Below are 19,642 nucleotides of genomic sequence, written 5' to 3'. Positions count from 1 at the left end.
TTACCTGCTTCAAATGGTCAGATCTTGATTCAGTACAACTGAGCACCTACAGTGTGATCGGTTTTGGGCTGTTTGTATCTGGATAAAATGCGTTTGTGGTTGAGCGAACCCCAGGGCTTGTATCCCCTACATGAGCTGTGTGTGTTGGAGAGGTGAAGCTACCACCCCCGGACCACAAAGAAGTGAGAGCTGCAAAGAGGAGGGCTCAGCTTCCAACCTACCTGGCCCCTCTCTCTCGCTTTGTATATAAGTTAGGATTCTTTGGTTGCAAGCAACAAGAACCCTGACTAATTTGTATATGAAAAAAGAGTGGGATTGCCAGAAAAAGTTTTAGGAGCAAACAGAATAGAAATAAAAACTGAACAGATAGATATCAAGAAGGTCAGGAATGTAAGCAGCAATGGGGCTCTCAGCCCCAGGAACTCCTTGGAGTAGGTCTTTTTGGGGGAGCTGCCATTGAATGGTTCAGTTATAACTGTGTATCTCTGCTTCAGGGTGAAATCATGGGAGAGAATCTGATTGGCCAGTTTGGGCCATGTGCCCCATGGCAGGTATCATAATTGGCTGCCCCACCAGAATGATCTAAAAAATGGAAGAACAGTTCGTTAAAGGAAAAGAGATGCTGTTACCAGAATAAGAGAGAGGAGGGATGCCAGGCAAACAAAACAACAAAGAGCACCTTAGTCAGAAGCTAGAGGGTGACACCCCTGCCTCCTGGGTCTATCTTTGGCTTGGGCTGTGCCCGTAGCAGTCACAGACCGAGAGAAAGGCTGTAACCAAGGAAAATTGCAGCATACACAGCAAGCTCATTCATGGTGCAGATGGATAAACTTAGGCCCCAAGATGGGAGATGATTTGTCCCTGATCATAGCCTCGGTTCTAACCTGCACCCAGTGCTGAACAAGGAGCACAGAGAAACTCGAACTGGACCCACAGGCTTTGGCTTCGGCTTCTGGTAGAAAGTTTCCATGTCAGAAATGGAGTGGAGGTGAGCATCCCCATGGAAGCCGCTGGGAGGGATCTTAAGACGCTCCACATAAAAGGTTAATGCAGATGTTCCATAAATATTTGTCCAGCTTCCCTGGCTGCACCTTGGAGCTGGGAGGCAGATTTGGCTCCCTTACACTTATAGCGCCACACCCAGGATCAAAACAGAAATGCCAGGCCCCAGGACCTCTGTGGGAGTGACCTGTCTGGGGCTGTATCCAGCTCCTGGTTTTAGTGGGGCTTTCAGAGCTGGCCCCGGGGGGCTCTCAAAGTGACCCTTCCTCCAGGACCTCGGGACAGTGCACTGCAGAGAACACAGGGCTCAGGCCTCCCTCTCAGCCCTGTTCTGCCCCTGCCAGGCCTAGCCAGGTTCCTGCAGACCCAGACAAATGCAGCAACTCTTGGTGTTTATAGTCTGTGAATACTTGTGGCCATTTCTGCTGCCCTGGCGGGGCTGGGAAGACTCATCCATTCTGCCTGCCCTTATTAAGTCAGTAGACTATCCAGCCTTTGCTTCTGTTCAGATTCTCTCCTTAGGGTCTACAGCCGATGACCCCCTTGGGGCTTTTTCTCTCCTGAGGGTTGGCATGGTGCCTCTGCAGACCCTTGACTCCCACCCCACCTCTGCCATTGTCCTTCGGCTTCTTTCTAATCCCTTTTCCCCCAGGAGGTCTCATTTCAGCCTGAGCCGATCTGGCTTTACCTCCCAAGTCCCTTCTCCTGGAAGGTCCAGCCTCCAGCTTGAAAATCTAGGATGTGGAGAGGGGAAGGGCCCTCTTCCCACCCTGCTCTGTCTTCTCCTGTCCAGCTGGCACGAGGAGGACCTTCCCTTTTCTGGCCTTCTCATGCTGGGCTATTTCTGCCCGCTTCCAGCTCATTAGTGCAGGTACGACAGGAGCCAGACCTGTCTCCTGCCCAACACTGAGCTCACGGCCCAGCTTGGGCGGGCCCCTTCCTGCACCCTGCCCCAGCGCCCTATTTTTCCCACCCAGTCTAGAGCACTTGGCACACAGTGCACAGCCCTCCTCCCCTTGCCTGCCCTGTGGGCTGTCTCTGTTTATCTCTGTGTGTCTCTGTCTCTGTATGTCTGCCTCTCCCTCTGTCTGTCTGTCTGTCTGTCTGTCTGACTGTCTCTGTCTGTCTGTCTGTCTATCTGACTGTCTCTCTCTCTCTCTCTCTCTCTCTCTCTCGTCTCTGCCTCTCTGTCTGTCTGTCTGTCTGTCTCGTCTCTGCCTCTCCCTGTCTGTCTGTCTGTCTGTCTCTTTCTCTTGTCTCTGCCTCTCTGTCTCTCTCTCTCTGTCTCTGTGTCTGTGTCTGTCTGTCTGTCTGTCTGCCTGTCTGTCTGCCTCTCTCTCTCTGTCTCTTTCTCCCACTCTGGCTTTCACTGGCCTGGCTCTCTTTCCAGGGTCTGGAAATGGAGACCCTGTGGATCTAGCCCAAGCTTCCTCAGCCAACTTGGAGCCAACGTGAAAGTCCACAAGCAGGTTTTTTTGGGGGGAATTTGAAGAGATTGTGACTCCTAGGCTAAACAGGACCTCCGTAAGCCATCTAGCCTTCCCCTGTCTTCTGGAAAACAAAACAAAACAAAACATTAAAACCATCCCAGATCCACAGAATTTAATCAGCTTTTAAGGACAGCTGGCTTCCCCTTTCTTGCCTTTAACAGAAGGAAATGTCACATGAACCTTTCTAATATGTAAAATCTCTTGCTGTCCTCTCTCTCTGCACATATTCACCAAAAAATCTCATGTCGAACTAAAATAATTTCCACTGCAGTTTTAGTCTATGACACTTCACACTGTTCTTAGCAAGGAAGGAGAATAAATGCTCACCATCTTCTACATTAAACAAACAAACAAAGTAAACACCTTAATATACATAAAGACCTTGTGAAATCTTTCTTTGCCTCCTTGTTCTCCAGGCCAAGGGGTTTTTAAGACTTTTCTTCTGAGAGCATATACATTGAGCATCCCTGTTGCTTGCTCAGGACTTGCCCTCTTGATTAGCCCAGAGTTATCTGACCTCAGAACTCCAGTGGCAGAGTCTGTACCTCTGGCATAAGTGAGCATTGAAATACATTCATGGGTTGTAAAATCAATGACACTGTGAGTCACAACCAGTATTTTAAAAAAAATAGAAGAGAGGTAATAGACATGAGAATGCACTACATGTAAGGGTAAGTCGTGCCAGTTACAGATGGATACCCTTGTGCAGTGAGTCATGTTGTAAGATGTAATTTTTACTGTGAGCTGTGGTTACAAAGTCTGAAAGCCACTGCTCCCAGCTGACTTGTGCTGCTGGTCTCATTTGGTGTAGAAGTTGGGGGCACGATCATTTGTGAGTTTGCTGGGACCTGCCACTCCTTCAGGGCCAGGGATGAAGAAGGAGAAGCCGTAACCCGGAACACTATTTATTGGAATCTGTGGGAGAGATGTTGGATGGTTGTTGGGGGAATAGACGGAGAGTGGGTGGTTTGGAGTTAGATGCCGCCTGAGGTCTCTGTGACTCTGAGATTCTGCTCTGGCCCCACCTTTGTACCATCCACCATTATCCTCTGCCTTACTCTTCCCTCATGCCGGGGGTGGGAGTTCTGATTCCTCGTGCCACAAGATATTGTATTAAAAATGGCAGTTCTGATTACTTGTCACACAGGATGACCTTGTGGCTGGACACGCAGCCAACTGCTATCAGTACTGTCATTTATACAATGAGAAGCACAAACTGTCGCTATCTCGCTATCTCGTCTTTCTTCCTCCTCACCCCTCCAGCTGTGGCTCTTGTCTAGAGATAAGAAAGACTGTTGGGTTTAATTTCACAAGACAGGTTCAGAAGCATGCACTTAACTTATTTGCTTCCAAGTATTGGTATATTCCTTGGAACTTTGGAGCAGCTGCCCTCATACTGCAGAATGAATGACCGCACGCTCTGTGGGGAGCTGGTGCACAGAAGATGGCCAACAAATGTTTGCTGGACAAGTAAATCACCCCTTGAGTGTTTGTTTTGGTGACCAGGCAGCACTATAGCTCTTCAGGTCTACTCCAGAGGCCATTAAGGATTCCTCCTTCTTTGCCATGAAATCAGAGTTCAAGGTGGAGCAATGCCAACAGCTACAGTCATGGCCATTGGCAACTCGGGCTATGCAGAAGCTCCACACAGCTTTCCAAGTCCTTGAAAACAAGACTCTTCCGACTTCTAGATCTTGGTTTTTATTTCTACACCATCATGGCCATTCCTGGCAGGTGACTGAGACAGGCTGTCAAACAAACAAACGAAGCCCCAATTAAGAAAATTGCATTAAATGCTTCTCGAACCCACTCACATCATGGGTGCCCAGCTCCCTTTGCCCCTCAGGAGATGTGCAGACACATTTGTGTTTCATTTCCTCCTCTTTTACCCATCTTGGGAACCCTCCACATGCTTGTCATGAACTTTATCTTGCATCCTCTCCTTCACATGTCTTATTTCTGGGGGATATGGGACAAGTGTGAGGCAGAGACATAAAGGCAGGGGTAGGATTGGACTTTAGGTATACGTTTTGAAGTGAGTACTGGTCTTCTCATACCCTCTCTCTGGCCCTTCAGCCTATTTGCCCTTGGTCTCCCAGGATCACTCAGTTCTCTGCAGTGAAACCTGCTGTTTTGTGACTGCCGACCCCTGAGCTAGCTCATGGCTCAAGGGAGACCTCAGTGACCAAAGGACTCCTGGACACCAGCAGTGAGGTGCCTGGGGTTTCAGGAGTCAGAGCCACTTTGCCTTCCCAAAGGCCAACTCTCGATGTCTGAGATGAGGAGCCCAAGGCCAAGAGTGGAGAGGAGACCTTGGGCAAGGAGAGGTAACGGGGAAGCCTGAGCCTGTCACAGACTCAGACATTCCTTAGAGGTCTTTCTCCCATGTAAGAATCCTTCCTACAGTGGCCATCCAGCTGCTCTTTGGACACTTCCACTGTCAGAGGGCTCCTTAACCAGAAATGGATCTGTCTTGCTGTTGGACAACTCCAAATGTTGCATTTACTGTACGTGAAAATCTGTGTTCCTGTATTTTTTCTTGTTCCTGACCCAAGATCTGGAACAACGCTGAGAACTCTACTGTGGCAGAGACGATCCCATTAAGTTTCCATTTTATGTGACACCTCAGTAACTTTGACTAGAGTTGGCCATGCTTTCCTTCCTTAAATCGAATTTTTCCTTGGATTCTGTGCTATTTCCTGTTTCCACTTGGATATCCCTTTATTATTTCATCTGTGAGATTCTCCTTTCCCAAGCCTCAAAGTACTAAACCTTTAACTCTTAAAAAAATTATTGAGAGATATTTTGTACATCACATGATTCACCATTTTCAAATGTATAATTCATTTTTCGATACATTTACCAAGTTGTGCAACCATCACCATAAGTCAATTTTAGAACATTTTATCATCCCAGTAAGATCTCTTGTGCCCACTTACTGTTCACTCTGCCACCACCCCACTCCCAGCCCTATCCCTTAAATCTACTTTTTATGTCTATAGCTTTCCCTTTTAGGGTATTTCATGTAAGTGGAATCATACAATAAGTGGTGTTGTGATTGGCTACTTTTGCTGTGTATAATGTTGTTGACCTTCATTCTCATGGTAGTGTGTATTGGTCGTTCACTACTGTTATTTCCAAATTGTATTTCATTGTATGGATATGCCAGATTTTATTGATCTATTCACCAGTCGATGGACATTTAGCCAATAACTAACCTTTGATTTTTATGAATTATGCTACTATGTCTGTGTTATTTGTGTGCAAGTGTTTGTGTGGGTATAATAAACCCTTAACCCTTCTCAATATTAAGGCAGCCTCTTCCAAGTCTACACTACTAAAGCCCACACCCGCAGCCTTTTTCTCCTAGGCACACAGGTAGATGACATCTTCTAGCCTGCCTCGTTGTAAGGTATGGCCATTGACTGAGTTCTGGTCAAAGGAATGTGGACAGAGTGATGTTCGCTTTTTTCAGACATTAACTTTAAAAACACCTGTGCAATCTTCCACATTTTCCCTCCTCTCTCTCCATCTACCAGCTGAATGAGAAGGTGGAAGAATCTTGGAGCTCCATGATGGAAGGATCCTTGGGCCCTGCATGACAATGTGGATCAGAGCCCTGCTTGATGTGAACAAATATAAACTTACCATTTTGAAGTTGTTTCTTACTAAGTTAACCTTCTATGACTAATGAAAACACGGAACAACTGAATCCCTTTTTTATTCAATAATTCTATAAACAGTTAAAATTGCCAGACTCTCCTCCACCAAGATTCCTCTTCTCCAGTATCTCAGCTACTCCTGGGTTGTGTTAATTTCCACCCAGGTTTCCTTCTCATAGACATGCTTCAAGGTTGTAATAAGCCATTTAAAACATGGCAACAGAATCAAGCACAAAACTGCCATTGTGTCTTAACAGCTCGAAGTACACTGTTATCCTCCCCCCACTTCTCTGCCTCCACCCCCCACCCCCAACCCCGTTCTGAGCCCTGGATTCTATCCAAAATGGCGCCAGACCTTTTAGAAGTTTACATTTCTAGTTTATTTCAAACTGGTGATTAGCTGGGATCTCCTTTTTCAATAGTCTCTGCACTTCCCCCACCTCACCCAAATAAGGTCATTTCACATGAACTGCTATCAAAGCAAGTATCCCTTATCGTTTTTTTTTTGGAACAAGATGCAAGACTTTTTCACTTATCTTTATTACATCTCAGCTTATATAGATCAGCTTATATCTTGCTTCTATCATCCAGTTTTATCATTTATTCCTCCAATTCTATGTCATGTGAAAATTTGATAAAAATGCTTTCTCTGACTTCATCTAAATTGTAAGAAGTCTTGTATGGGTCCCAACCCTGTCTCATGTGCTACTATAGATCTCGATGACCTCCATGCATTCTTCAGTATGGGGAATAGTTGTATAAACATCTGTACATATATCTAACAGCGTTATAGTAGGCTCCACATTTTCCCAACCTATCTGCATCAAATGTCATTTGAATTTGATCTATCATTCTAAAATCTGGCACAATTTCTCTGATCAGGCACCCCATTGACAAAAGAAATGGGGTAGACCCCAGGATGGTTTAATTTTTGTAAACCTGGCTCCTAATCATTGCTATACCTCCTCCTCACCACCTGTTCCATCTTCTCTGAGCTGAGACTTGCCGTGCCTTCTAGACCCCACTCAGATAGTATCTTCTCCAGAATCTTCCCTGACTAATTGCCCCATATTCCCATCCTGGAGTGCTCTGTCCTTGCATTCACATTGTGCCCTGAATTTATCTCAGTCACAGCACTTAACCATGCTCAGTGTTGCTGCCTTTCCTACAACACTGGACATTCCTTGAGGATAGGGACTAGGTCTTATTCTTCTTAGCAACACTGATGCCTGAAAGAGGTGCTCAATAAATGATAGCTAAAATGCACTGGGCACTCCCCAGTTATCTGTTTGCTGTCAAACACGTATGGCTTATTTATCTATGAGCCAAGCTGTGAGGGAGGCTGCAGAGTGGGTGGGCTTGGATATATATATTATGACACTTAGACATGATGTAACTGCAACATGTGCTTGTGGGCTTGGAGAGGAACCTGAGGCCAAGTGTGAGTGAGACTGGGGACAGAAGCCTCACTTGGGGACTGAGTCACCCGAGGAGCTTGGGTCCAGAGCAAGTGGGCTGGGAAAGAAGGGACAATCAGTTTGGTGGGTCATGGCAGCAGTGGCTGAGGGGCCAGACCAGACCTGCCACTTCAGCAGCTCCACGGCTTCTATAAAAAAGGAACCATGTGGAGGAGACAGGTTGCAAGGCCTGGGGGATTGCTTTTAAGTAAGGCAAACACACTGGCTTTATGCTGTTTGGTGTTTATTTGGAGTGGTTTTGGGTGGATTGATGGAGATTAAGAGCATGCGGCTTCCTCCCCACACCAATGATCCCTTACTATTGGCCAGAGGATACCAGTTTCAGAATTCCAGACAAATAATCTGTTCTTTTCAGGACTAGCTGGTGGTTTGGATGTGGATAAGAGGTCCATCTTTCTCATAAAAGGAGCTGCCTAGAGCTAAGCCCCCCATGAATTGACCCTAACCTACCCTTCCAGCTTTATCCCCTTACATAGCCCCCATTCCTATCTAAACTCCGGCTACATAAGCTGCTTGTAATTCCCCCAATTAGCCCCAGCTTTGTCGTATATCCACGCCTTTGCATATGCAGTGCCTCTCCTTGACCTTCAATATTCAAGTCAAAGTCAGGACTGTCTCAGAGATGCTCCCTAGCTAAACTCCACCCTGCATGGTTGGCAGTTCTTCGGTGATCCCGAAAGACTGGGTTAAATCCCCTGTTGAAGCATTTACCATCACACGGGCAGTGAGTATGTCCTACCTATCTTCAGTGCTTGGCACATAGTAGGTGCTCGAGTGTTTGTGGGATGGAGGGCATCATGCTCCCAACCACACAGGCTGAGTATTAGACGGTAGGCAGATGCTTAGAGGAATCTCAGGCAGCAAAAGGAATTCCAGGCCCCACCAAATAGTGCACCTAAAAACATCGATACATATCTGGAGACTGAGGCTGTGGGTGGCATGTTTCAGCAGTTACGAGGGGGGACAGTGTATGTGTGTCTGCATCTGGTATGTGTATCTGTGTCTGTGAGAGAGGGAGAAAGAGAAAGACAGGGAGAGAAATAGACAGACATCAGTCCTCCGTGGAGCAATGGCCCCATCAGAAACGGAGCTGTTTCCCCTCAATCACCATGGTCCCTTCTCTGTTTCTTCTTGCCAATTGGAAGAGAGGAGATGTTGACAGCTTATCTCTAATACACACCCCGCGCCTCCCTGCCCCGGCCCCTAACCTCATCCTTCCCCACCAGCAGCTTTGGCGTTCGCACCTACCCTGTCAGAGACGTCCCCAGAGATGAGGCCCCACTGCTGACTTGCACAACCACTCATGGCCTCCCTGGCTTAGAGGGCCCAGCTTCTTGAGGGAGTTGAAGGAGGAAGAGTTGAGAGGTCTGGGGGTCAAGAGACTCCAGTTCAAGTGCTGGTGCTGCCAATAACCAGTCACACGACCTTGGACAAGCCTTTTGGGCCTCAGTTTCCTCAACTACGAACTGAAGGCATGGGCTGGCTGATCTCTCAGGGAGGTCTCTCCTGTAGTTCTTAAATCTGTGCCCACTCCGTCTGTCCACTCCTCAAATCAAAACCTTAGTGTTGACAGCAAATTTGAGTTCATCCAGTAAAACACTCTCTTTTTATAGATGAGGCAACTGAGGTCCTGGGAGGGGAAGGGACATAATCCAGGAGGGAGACCCTAGGGGCACATGCGGGCTAGAACCAAGGTCTGTGCTCCCTGCCATGATCTGACCTCGTCCTGAATGACTGCCTTGACCTCTGCTGCCAGCAATGTATGATAGTTGTTTAGAAGTCTGCTTCTCCTTCGCTGCTGTCTTCGGGCAAAGGTAGGGAGGAGCGGAGCGAGCTTAAGGAGCTGCCTGTAGCAGCGCCATCTTCAGGCAAGGACCTGAGGAGGAGTGAGAAGAGAGTGGTCAGGGGCCAGAGCTTCACAATTGGACATGAGGGATACAGAGGCGGGGGAGGGGCGGAGACGCCTTTCCTTCCTCCCTTGGCCAGCAGCCTCCTCCGGCCTGAGGTCTGGTCTGGTGAGGCAGAGCACAGAGCATGCCTCCGCTGTCTGTGTGAGTTCCTGAGGAGTGAGATCTTTAATTTTTGTCTGCTGAGCCCCAATGGGCAAGAGGCCAGCCTGTGTTACAACCTCCCGGAGGCCCCTGGGCCAAGGCGCTCAGACCAGAGTGGACGGAAACAAGGAGTGAGTCATGCAGACCGGCTGGGACTGGGCTGCACCAACCCGCGCCTCCCTTCCGCCCCCCACCCCCTTGGCTTGGTGTCTCTGCCTTGTCCTGGGGAGTTTTAGGGTCTGGGCTTGTCCCTAAGGGTTTGGGGTCCTAGAGAGAGTGGCGGGAGGCATTGGGGCAAACTTCATTATGTGTCCTCATTCTCAATGTATGATGTAGGCAGAAAGGGAGGTCAGGTAATGATGACAGAAGGTATCATCTCCTTTCTTTGCCTTGATGATGAAGAATGAGCAGGAGGTTACTTCCAGGCCTCTTTAAAAAAAGAGCTTAATCTCGGAAAGACCAGACAGCAGCCATTGCAGCTCCTGTTTCTGTCCCTACCACCTGTATTCTTTGGGCTATGAGGGATGTCACTGTGTTCCAGCAAGAAGACAAGGTGGGGACAGGCTGGGAGACCCCAGTGACAACCACAGGAAGTTGCTTCCTGCTTACCTTGTCCTCAAATTCCTGCAATGGCCATTCCAGACTTGCGACAGGTCTGCACAGTCCTTTGGCCCACAGAGCTTTCTCCCTGGAGACTCTGAAAGAATAATACAGTGTGTGATTCTCTGTCCATCCAAATACACAGCTCCTCCTCGCTAGGACACTTGAAGCCCCTGTGGTCTTACTGGGGAGAATTAAACGAAGGAAGCCTTCCAGACTGTTCACGTTGTTTTCCTGCTCAGGTCTTCAAGACTGTGCTTGGGGAGAAGTTATGCTTCAGCCCTAGGAGTCTGAGAAGATTCCACTCCAGCCAGAGGCTGAAGGAATTTACACAGGTACGTAGGAAATGTTGTTGGAGCTTTAGCTAAATGCACAGAGCTTTCAGACCAGCCCACTGTTGTATCAAAGACTGGAAATGAAGGGAAACGGAGTGAAATCAGTTATCTTGAAGAGCTGCCCATTTCACATCATCGCAGGACATCCTGGAGCGAAGGCAGTGTGCTGTAGTGGAAACAGCACGGACTTTGGAGCCGTTCAGACTTTTTAGTTGAAACTTGGCTCGACTCCTAGCTGTACGACCTTGAGCGAGAGACTTCACCCTTCTGGGTTTGTAAAATGGGAGTTACCATGTCTACCACACAGGGCCACACAGATGCTCTATTTGTTTCATGTGTCTTTTCCAAAGAGAAAAGCTGAAGGTTGAGATGAAACTTACTCAGCAATTGAATGTGACTTGAGGTAGGGCAAACTTGATTTCCTTCCTTCTCCTTGATGAGTGGGAATCAGATTCACTGAAACTCACCATGATGACTTTGTCTGCCCTTGACCCAAAGTGGACATCTAGCTGTGAGTAGGCCTGAGGAGGGTGGGGTATGATTGGAGGGGGCTAGCTTGTGGCAGCAATTCCATGTGGCCATCCGCACTCCAACCCCCACCCCACCCCCCGGCCCGTGCGCAAACCACAAACAGCTGTGAATGTTTCTATTTCCCAGAGAACTGTAGTCTCTCTGGGAAATGCTACTCTGGAAGCTGGCACTGGCTTAGTGTCTGGAACCAGACAAACTGGGAGGGAATCCTAGTAGAGCCACTTACTAGCCTTGTGATTGTGGACAAGTCATTTTACCTCTCTGAGCCTTCATTTCTTCATCTGCTACATGATGAAATAATAACACTTTCTTTATAAGATTACTGTGGGGACTCAACGAGACAATGTCAATGAAACACGCAGCACAGTGCCTGGTACATTCTAAGCGCTCAAGAAATATCAGCTGAAAAAGTGGAGTAACAGCAGGAAAGATAAGGTGGGGGTGGCAAGAAGAGCATTTCAGACGAGAAAATAGAAGCCAAGTGTAGCTGAGAACGGAGCTCAGTTCGCGGAAGACAGAAACATTCACGCTCTGGGAGGAGACGGTCGGCACAGGCGGCCCAGGGCAGGGTGGCTGTGAGTTCTGGGGGGGTTGCCAGGACACCGTGTCTGAGGTGGACCAGTCTTGGCAGCCTCTTGAAGACCTCGTGTAGGAAGGAGTCGAGGCCTCTTCATGCAGCCTCGACCTTCCACACTGGAAGCCGGAGCTGCACAGCGCAGGGGTCCCAGCTGCCCGGCATCTGGACCAGGACACCCCAGCCCCAGAGCTACTTCCATCTGGAAGGCTGAGGCCCAATCAACCTTCCTTCAGCTGTTCTGCCCACTGATTAACCAGGAAATGTGTTATTTGTTCTGAGCAGGGGAACAAGCTCTCCTAGGGAGAAGAATTCGGGGCTGGAGGTCCAATCACTTCCAAGGAAGAAAAATCCCTGGAATCCTGTCAGGAGTCTGGGTCTCGGCAAAGGGAGCAGAAATGTGGTCCTTGCTTTTGGTCCTTATTTACCAAATTAGTTCAAGTTCTGGTAGCTTTCTGGCCGCCAGCATTATTCCAACAAGACATGGGAAAGCAATTAGGTTGCCCTAGGTGTCCAGCAGACTGCCACCCTCTCTTATGGTGTACACGTCCTGGCAAACCTCTCCCACTGGAATCTTCTTACTGACCCCTTGGGAGTTTCTCTGCAGGGTTTTCCAAAGGTGATTTCCCTCCCCAGACTTAAGAGATGAGTGAGTGGGCTTAGCAGCATTCTGTGCCTCTTAGGGGGGACGCTGGGGTCAGAGAGTAAGGAAGTGGCACGTGATGAGTAAGGGGTCATGCTGGAAACAGCTCCCTTCTCTTACTGGGCAGGGAGGGAGAGGGAGACACAAAGTTCTGCTAACTCCATATCCCCAGGGACTTGCGTTATGAGCTAGCAGGCAGGGAAAAAGTACTGGGGAATGTGTACTGGAGGTACTCAGGCGGTGACGGCAGCAGACATGGTTGAGAAAGATATCACTTCAATTGTGAGGCAAGATGGTACAGTCTTAAAAGCTCGGCCTCAGGTGCGAAATGACCAAAGTGTAAATCCTGCAGACACAGGATTTATCAGCTACTCATCAGCTGTGTGATCTTGGGTGACCTAGTAGCTCTCCCCAACATCAGTTTCCTCCTTTGTATATGTGGAAATAAAAATGCCTCCTTTATTTGGTTAAATGAGCCCATTTATATAGCATGCTTAGCATAGTACTCGAACCGTAGTAGACTCCATAAATCTTGGCAATTTAAAAGAAGAAAGAAAAACGTCAAGTGTTTATGGGATTGGAGATTCCGAAGAGCTGCATTAACAGATCCCAACAGTTACAGAGAAAGAGAGTGATGGACGGTAAGTGGGAGGCAGGCCAGGAGGATGGCGCTGGGCTGGGGGAGTAGGAGAGGCAGTCTTCGGAGTAGATTCGCCAGACTGTGGGATCCCAGGACAACAAGGTGGGAATTTCCAAGGACCACTTGTACTCACCAAGGAGCGGGAGGGGTGCCTCGTGGTGAGGGAAGTGTGTCTGCCTGAGGGTTTTGGCTGAGGCCAAGCGGTGAGAGGCTGAATGGGCGGCAGACTTCCAGAAGTGCAGACGGAGGAGACGGAGCAGTAATAATGACTTGGACACACGGGAGGAAAAAATAGCTCAGGGACGAAGATGATGCCAAGGTTTCTGGCCTTAGGAGGCTCATGGGGCTCTGAGGTGAGCTCTCAGGGACAAAGAGGAGAGCTCCTGAAAGAACTGGCAGGTAGTAGGGAGAGGAAGTTAGCACAGAGCTAAAGAGTAGAGTGGATAACCAGGCAAAGAGGGAAGTGTGGAGCTGAGGCTTTTGAAGGAGCAGCGTGTCTCAGGGAGAGAACTAAGTATTCTGGGAATCAAGACGGTATTCATCCCAAAAAGCAAGGCACAGAATTCAAGGAGATCCTTAGGGCCAGCCCTCGAGGCACTAAGCACATGAACTTGTACCAGGAGCACCAGGAACTCAGTTTTTCTCTTTTACAATCAGTCTAATGACACCTCCAGACTTCATGGGATTATTCTGTCATTCATTCAGTTAACCGTCCATCGAACCTATATTTCTTGGCTCTCTTTTAGAGTCAAGCACTGTTCTAGGTTCTGGAGAAACAGAAGTGAGCCAGGCAGACAAGATTCCTTTACAGCTATCATCACAGCTTGGAAAGTCAGACAATAATGATTTTTTCAGTTGTTGAACAGGATTTTTCCTGTGGTCTTCAAATTTCTGCTGAAGTCATAAGGGTAGAACAATAAGGACTTAAGATTCTCACATTCCAAAGAGAAGTACTACACACTTTACTAATGGCAGAACAGGTTCAGCCACTACCAAGCCACATCCCTCAATACCAATCTACAAATGAAAGGGATTGCAGAAAGTATTGCGGTGAAGAGAACAGTTGCATTAGTGAGCAGGGCTGAAATTTCCTCTGAAGATACTCCCCAATACAAACCAAGTAAAGCGGACTCCAAGAGAACCAGTCATAGAGATTAGGGGCCTCCAAGAAGAGGAGACTAGAATGACTTTCCATAACTCTCCCTCCACTGATGCTGCTTGAGTTGCTGGAAGCCACAAGCACCTCAAGGCACCAAAGCACAGAAAGAAAGTTCTTGGAAGAACCTGATATATGTCTTTAGGAATTGAAGATGTACGTAAATAAAGAGGCTTGTGGGCACTTCCTGTCTGGAGAATTGTGACTGTGGAGCCTGGCCGGAGTGGCTTCTGTGGCAGGGCGAAGAATAGCCAGCTCACCACTGGTTTGCCGACGTAGATGGAAATGTCCATGAGGGGCATTCAAGAGCTTGGCCAGAGAGTGCTTGGGTACAGCAGCGCAGGGTGGAGACCCTGCAGAGAGCCTCTCAAAGCTCACAAATGTGCCCACAAAAGAGCCAACATTTGGCACCTGTCAGCCAAGGGCACCTGCTACATGAGACTTCTCCACTTTTCCTCTAATACCTCTCCCCCAACCCCTGACAGAGGAGCCACAGCAGAAAAGGAAGGTTAGAAAACAAGACCACACTCTACTCTCCCCACAACAGGATCTCAAACCAGGGGAGAGTCCCATGGGGGGTAGGGAGGAGTATTCAATTGGATTCACGATTGATTAAATTGGATGAAGATTCGATTTGGACAGGACCCGACTTTTTAGTGCCTGAAAATTGGTCTTAATTATAGAAATGAAACTATTCTTGTTACTGATAAGGAAGAGCAAGCCAAGGACTCTGAAATTAAGGGTGGAGAAATGAAATTCACCGTAATATGGTTGAAGGTAGTGGGAGGAGAAGAAATATAGCTGTTTCCTTATTGTCCCGAAGCCCCGATATCTTCGGGTGTAGCCCATCCAATAAACCAGTTATACAGGTAAGCAAATAAATAAGATAATTTCAACTAGTCATTAGAGTCATGAAGGGAAAACAGGGCGATGTATTAGAAAGTGATGACTTGGGAGTGGGAGGGATGCTCTAGCCTGGGGGGTCAGGGACCAGCTTTCCAGAAGGTAATATTCGAGCTGAGGGAGAAGTGATGAGGAACTAGTCCTGTAAACATCTTGGGGTGGGCCTTCCAAGGAGAGGGAAGTAGGCATTAACTTGGCTTATTTCAGGGGCAGAAAGATGAATGCAGCTGCAGTACCGTGGTGAGTGCCCCTGCAAGAGGTGAGACAGATCAGAGGGGGGCAGTCATGCAAGGCTTTGGTTCAGGAGTTGCGGCTGTGTTCCAACATTAGGTATTAACTGTGCCTGCCCTTTGCGTAGTGGGAGAAGTCGCAAACTGGTGCCCTCCTTGTTTGCTCCGGTATCTCTAGGAAACAGTAGGCTACAGAAATGCACTGGGGCAGCCATGGTTGCCGGGTCTTTACGCTGTAGGGCAGGGAGCTATGGGCACGAATGATGAGCTGATTGTTGGGGGCACTCAGATGGGTGGCAGTTGGCATTCTTGCACCGCTGTGCCCTCACTGCCAGCACAAGAAGATGCGAGCACCCCATCAATCAGAGGCAAATCTGATCTCTCTTGGGGAAATTCCTGGGGCAGTGATGGATCTCTGAGCGTGGGGCAGGATTTCATTTCCTTCTTGGACACACGCTGTCTCCTTGAGTGACCTTATTCCAGATCTTCTAGATCTAAGCCTGGGTGAAAAAGAGGACACCTTTTTTTCAGGACCCGCCATCACCGCCTCAGGCCTAGACAGGACCTTGACGCAACAGGAAGGGGATTAAGATCAGGGAGCGAAGGCGGCTGGCAGCGGCAGGTCTCTACCGGCAGCAGGATGGCCGAGGACGCGGCCAAGTCCGCTAGAGGGCGCACGGCCCCCGGCGACCTTCCAGGGCTCCCGCGACCAGGCGACCTTCCAGGGCTCCCCCTGTCTGTCTCAGCGCTAGCCTGCACCCGGGCGGACGTCCCAGTGGCCAGGGCGGAAAGCCAAGGGGCTGGACGTCCCTAAGGTCTGTCTCTGTCACGCTGTTCTTGGTACTACTACTGGCCTTTTTCAGACCTTCGAGGCTGCAGCCGTGGTCAATCAACCCGGAGTTTGTCCCAGAGGTCAGTGGCGGGAGATAAATTCGGGACAGGTCGGCATTTCGAGCTTTCCCAGGACAAGAGTAAAGCGGCTCAGGTGCCGTTATCCCGGCAGGCGGCATCTCCTTCACCATACCTCGGGTCCGCCCTGCGCCTCCCCCAGCTCCTCACGGGTTAACACCCCTCGCCGCCCGCTCGCTTCCCGGTGCCAAAGTGGGTGTTGCTGGAATTCCTCTCTCCCTCTCCCGTAATGAGGGGGCTGAGCTGTCCCTCCGAGGAGGGGGCATGGTGTGGATAAAAGAGACGAAAAAACAAGGAGAGGTTTCCAAAAATAAAACCCTGCGGCTCCCCTTCGGAAGGCTACAGCGACGCGGAGAAGGCGCGAAGGTGCGGCAGCGGCGCGCGCGCAGCTGGAGACACAGCGCGACTCCAGGCGCAGGGCGCGCAGTCCCGCGTCTCTCCCGCCGCCCGGTCCTCGCTTCGGGGAGAACCCGGCCTGCAGTCTGACTCGGGGTCCCCTAGACGAGGAGAAGCGGGCCGCCAAAAGGGGGCCCGAGCGCAGCCCGCGGGCGGCCGTCCGCACAGACTGCCCTTCCCCGGACCGTCCCCCGCGCGCCTCCGGCGCCATGAGGCCGCCGACCACCGCCCCCTGCCCCGGGCACGCCCTGCGTCCCCCCTGGAGGAGCTTTCTGCCTCTCACCCTCCTTCTCTTCATGGGCATGGGTCATGCTCAGAGAGACCCGGTGGGAAGATACGAGCCGGCTGGCAGGGACGCGAATCGGCTGTGGCGCTCTGGGGGCAGCCACCCTACAGGGGCCGCAGCCAAGGTGTACAGTCTGTTCCGGGAGCAGGACGCGTCTGTCCCGGGCTCGCCGCCCGCGGAGCGGGCTCACCCCGGCTGGGGGAGCTCCAGGAGGCCCGCTGAGGCGGAGGCCAGGAGGCCGCCCCGCGCGCAGCAGCCGCGTCGAGCACAGCCACCTGCGCAGACATGGAGAAGCCATTCCTTGGGCCGTCAGCAGCCTGCACCCCGGGCCCGGGCCGCCCCGGCTCTCCCGCGCCTCGGGTCCGTACAGCGATCCCGGGCTGTGCCCCAAACCCCGCCGCGAGGGCGACTCACGGGGTGAGCACTGGAGAGGGAAGCATGCGGGCTGGGAGGAGCGAGGGATGGGGGTGCTTGTTGCTGGAGGGATGTGCAGGCGAGAGGAGAGGGTGCCATCGGGCTCTGCTCTTCGTTCCCCTGGCCTCAGCACTGTGGGGACACAGCACAGAGCCAGGGCTCGGAGATCTGACCCCACTTTTAAAGAGTTGAGAGGAAAGAGAAACACCATCCTCACCCTTGGGTACTAGCTCTCTGAGACCCGACGTTAAATCATTTCCTAATGCGCCTCCGAATTCGCCCGTCATCAGCTAACCGGTGCCTGCAGACGCCCGCTGGGCTGCCTGGTCCGAGATGGAGGCGGGAGGGGACAGCGGGGTGGGCGGTCCAGGCGCAGGAGGCCCTGGAGCGGGCGCAGAGCGCGCGGAGGTGGAGGATTTCGGGGGCAGAAGGGGGCTGGCAGCGAAGCCTGTGCATGGGGATAAATGTTTGGGCTGGGGCACAGGTTCGCCTGGGCGGGCACACGATGGTTGGACACAGGAGTGGGTGTTGCCTCGGGGGCACCTTGGGCAGGAAGCCTGCCCCTGGTGTGGCTGCGGCACAGTGGTTATGTTGGCGAGTGGATCTGCCTGTGCAGCTAGGTTTCAGCGCGACTAGCGCACATTGTAGGGCTAAGCCTCTCCCCAACCCTGCAGTTTACTTTTCCCCTCTCCCCAGGCACCACCTACTGCCCCTCCAGGGCACCCTCTCTCTCAGCGTAAGCAGACTCCCCAGCACCCCCAATCCCCAGTGGAGGACCATCCCGGCCGCAGAGCGCTAGCGCAGACTTGCCTGGGCATGTAAGGTGTGTCCAGATTTGTGGGCACAGGAGCTGCGAACAGAGCGGGGCTGAGTTGGGGCACCATCAGAGAGCCTGGGAAGGAACCTGGCAACCCTCTTGGCCTGAACCCGATTTATCAGTTGGGTTTAGTCCCGGTGCACAGCAGGAAGGCCACTGGTAACCGGAGTCCTACTCTGGAGGATGCTCTTAGGACATTTCCACTCGCTGTTTTTCTTGGCTGCAACACTCTTCTCACACTTCAGCTGGACTCCCTCCCTTCATTCAGATCTCTACTCAGGCCTTCTTGACTACTCCTGCCACATCTCTCTCTCCCTTCACCCTGCTTTATGCTTCTTCATAGCACGCACACCCATCTGGCGTATTATATTTCTGTTTCTATGTTTATGGCGTAGTCTCCTAGCATATGCTACTATAAGTTCTATGAAAATAGAGGCTTTGTTTTGTTCATTGCTGTGTTGCCAGTACCTAGAAGAGTGCCCGAATATAGGTGATGCTCATGAAGTACCTGTTGAGTGAGTGAATGAACTCCCTGGTGCCCATGGAAGGCCCAGCTTAAAGCAGGTGGAGAGTAAGCCCATGCGCTGCCAAGTGGTTTACACACAGAATCAGTAAGCAGGTGTTACTTGAGCACCTGCCACGTCTCACGTTTTTCCTTTCCTGGCCTGTGCAAGTGAATACATGCTTCCTAAGAGCAAGTGCGCGGAGAATGGGATAGCCGATGGGTCCCAGAGAAAAGGCATTGTTGCTGCTGGGAGAGCAGCTCACTTACTCAAAATCGAGTTGGAGAAACGGACGGATATGTTCCAGTGAATGTGTTTTCTAGTATCAGAAGCTTCATGTTAAGCACCAAGGAACGGGACAGTTGTGGCTGAGGAGCTCAGAGGAGAAGGAGGCCCTGTGAGCTGGAGCCCCTGGTGCTTGATGGGCAGCATGTGGAGAAGCGGAGGAGAGGGAGGTAGCAGGAGTGGGGCCCAGAGATGTAGCACTGCCCAAGGATAAGGGCTTCTCTCTGTTGGCACTGGTCTAGGGGCAGGATTGCACCTGTGTGGAGGGGAGCCATGGGGTGAGGCTGGAGGCATAGGTTAGGCCAGATCATGGAGGAGCTTAATACAGTAGGCATTTAGGTGGGGGTTGGGGGAAGGTGAGATAATGGAGAGTGGAGGTGGGAGGATGCACTATTAGAAGTCGTGAAATGAGGTGGTAATGAGCAAAGCAGACTGTCACCACAATAAGGCTGGTAGACGTGCACAGGTGTGTAAGGACATGCCTTGGCTGGGTGCCACCCACAGACACCTGCCATACACAGGTGCACACATCATATCACATGCTGGGTTTGGCTCCTTCCCCAGATTATATTCTGCACCTTTGGTAAAGGGAGGGTTCCCCTGGCACTCCAACCAGCCATTCCAAGTCAGCTGCGGAGTTGCTGAGGGACAATCTTATTTAAAGGGCTTCCTCTACCTAGGTCTATTCTGCCTAATGGCTCCTGGCCAGGCTGACCTCTCTGGCAATTGCCTTGTGG

At 50.6% G+C, this 19,642-nt stretch overlaps 1 protein-coding gene and 1 long non-coding RNA gene across 6 annotated transcripts in view; one reads left to right on the top strand and one right to left on the bottom strand.

Annotated features, from left to right (window-relative positions):
• Positions 1-2,594: 2,594 nt before the first annotated feature.
• LOC107507764 lies at positions 2,595-17,740 on the bottom strand. 2 transcript variants are annotated; one of them, XR_004956207.1, is made up of 4 exons: positions 17,518-17,740; positions 10,293-10,380; positions 8,881-9,508; positions 2,595-4,240 (listed from the first exon to the last, which is right to left on the bottom strand). It is a non-coding gene; the product is annotated as an uncharacterized LOC107507764 (long non-coding RNA). The 2 variants fall into 2 exon arrangements; XR_004956206.1 differs by lacking the exon at positions 2,595-4,240 and having other exon boundaries at positions 6,511-9,508; positions 17,518-17,677.
• The window catches only part of LTBP2 (latent transforming growth factor beta binding protein 2), a 99,423-nt gene continuing 95,823 nt past the window's right edge, over positions 16,043-19,642 (top strand). For 3 of the 4 annotated variants that reach the window (XM_036238440.1, XM_016138970.2, XM_016138977.2), the window contains exon 1: positions 16,043-17,303. In XM_036238440.1, coding sequence (XP_036094333.1) covers positions 16,810-17,303 — 494 coding nt within the window. In that variant the 5' untranslated portion in view covers positions 16,043-16,809. The remainder of the gene's footprint in view (positions 17,304-19,642) is intronic. The other variant, XM_016138985.2, reaches the window with a different exon arrangement.

Source organism: Rousettus aegyptiacus, unplaced genomic scaffold (genome assembly GCF_014176215.1).
Source record: "Rousettus aegyptiacus isolate mRouAeg1 unplaced genomic scaffold, mRouAeg1.p scaffold_m13_p_3, whole genome shotgun sequence".
NCBI lineage: Eukaryota > Metazoa > Chordata > Mammalia > Chiroptera > Pteropodidae > Rousettus > Rousettus aegyptiacus.
This window is presented reverse-complemented; position numbering and strand designations above follow the sequence as displayed.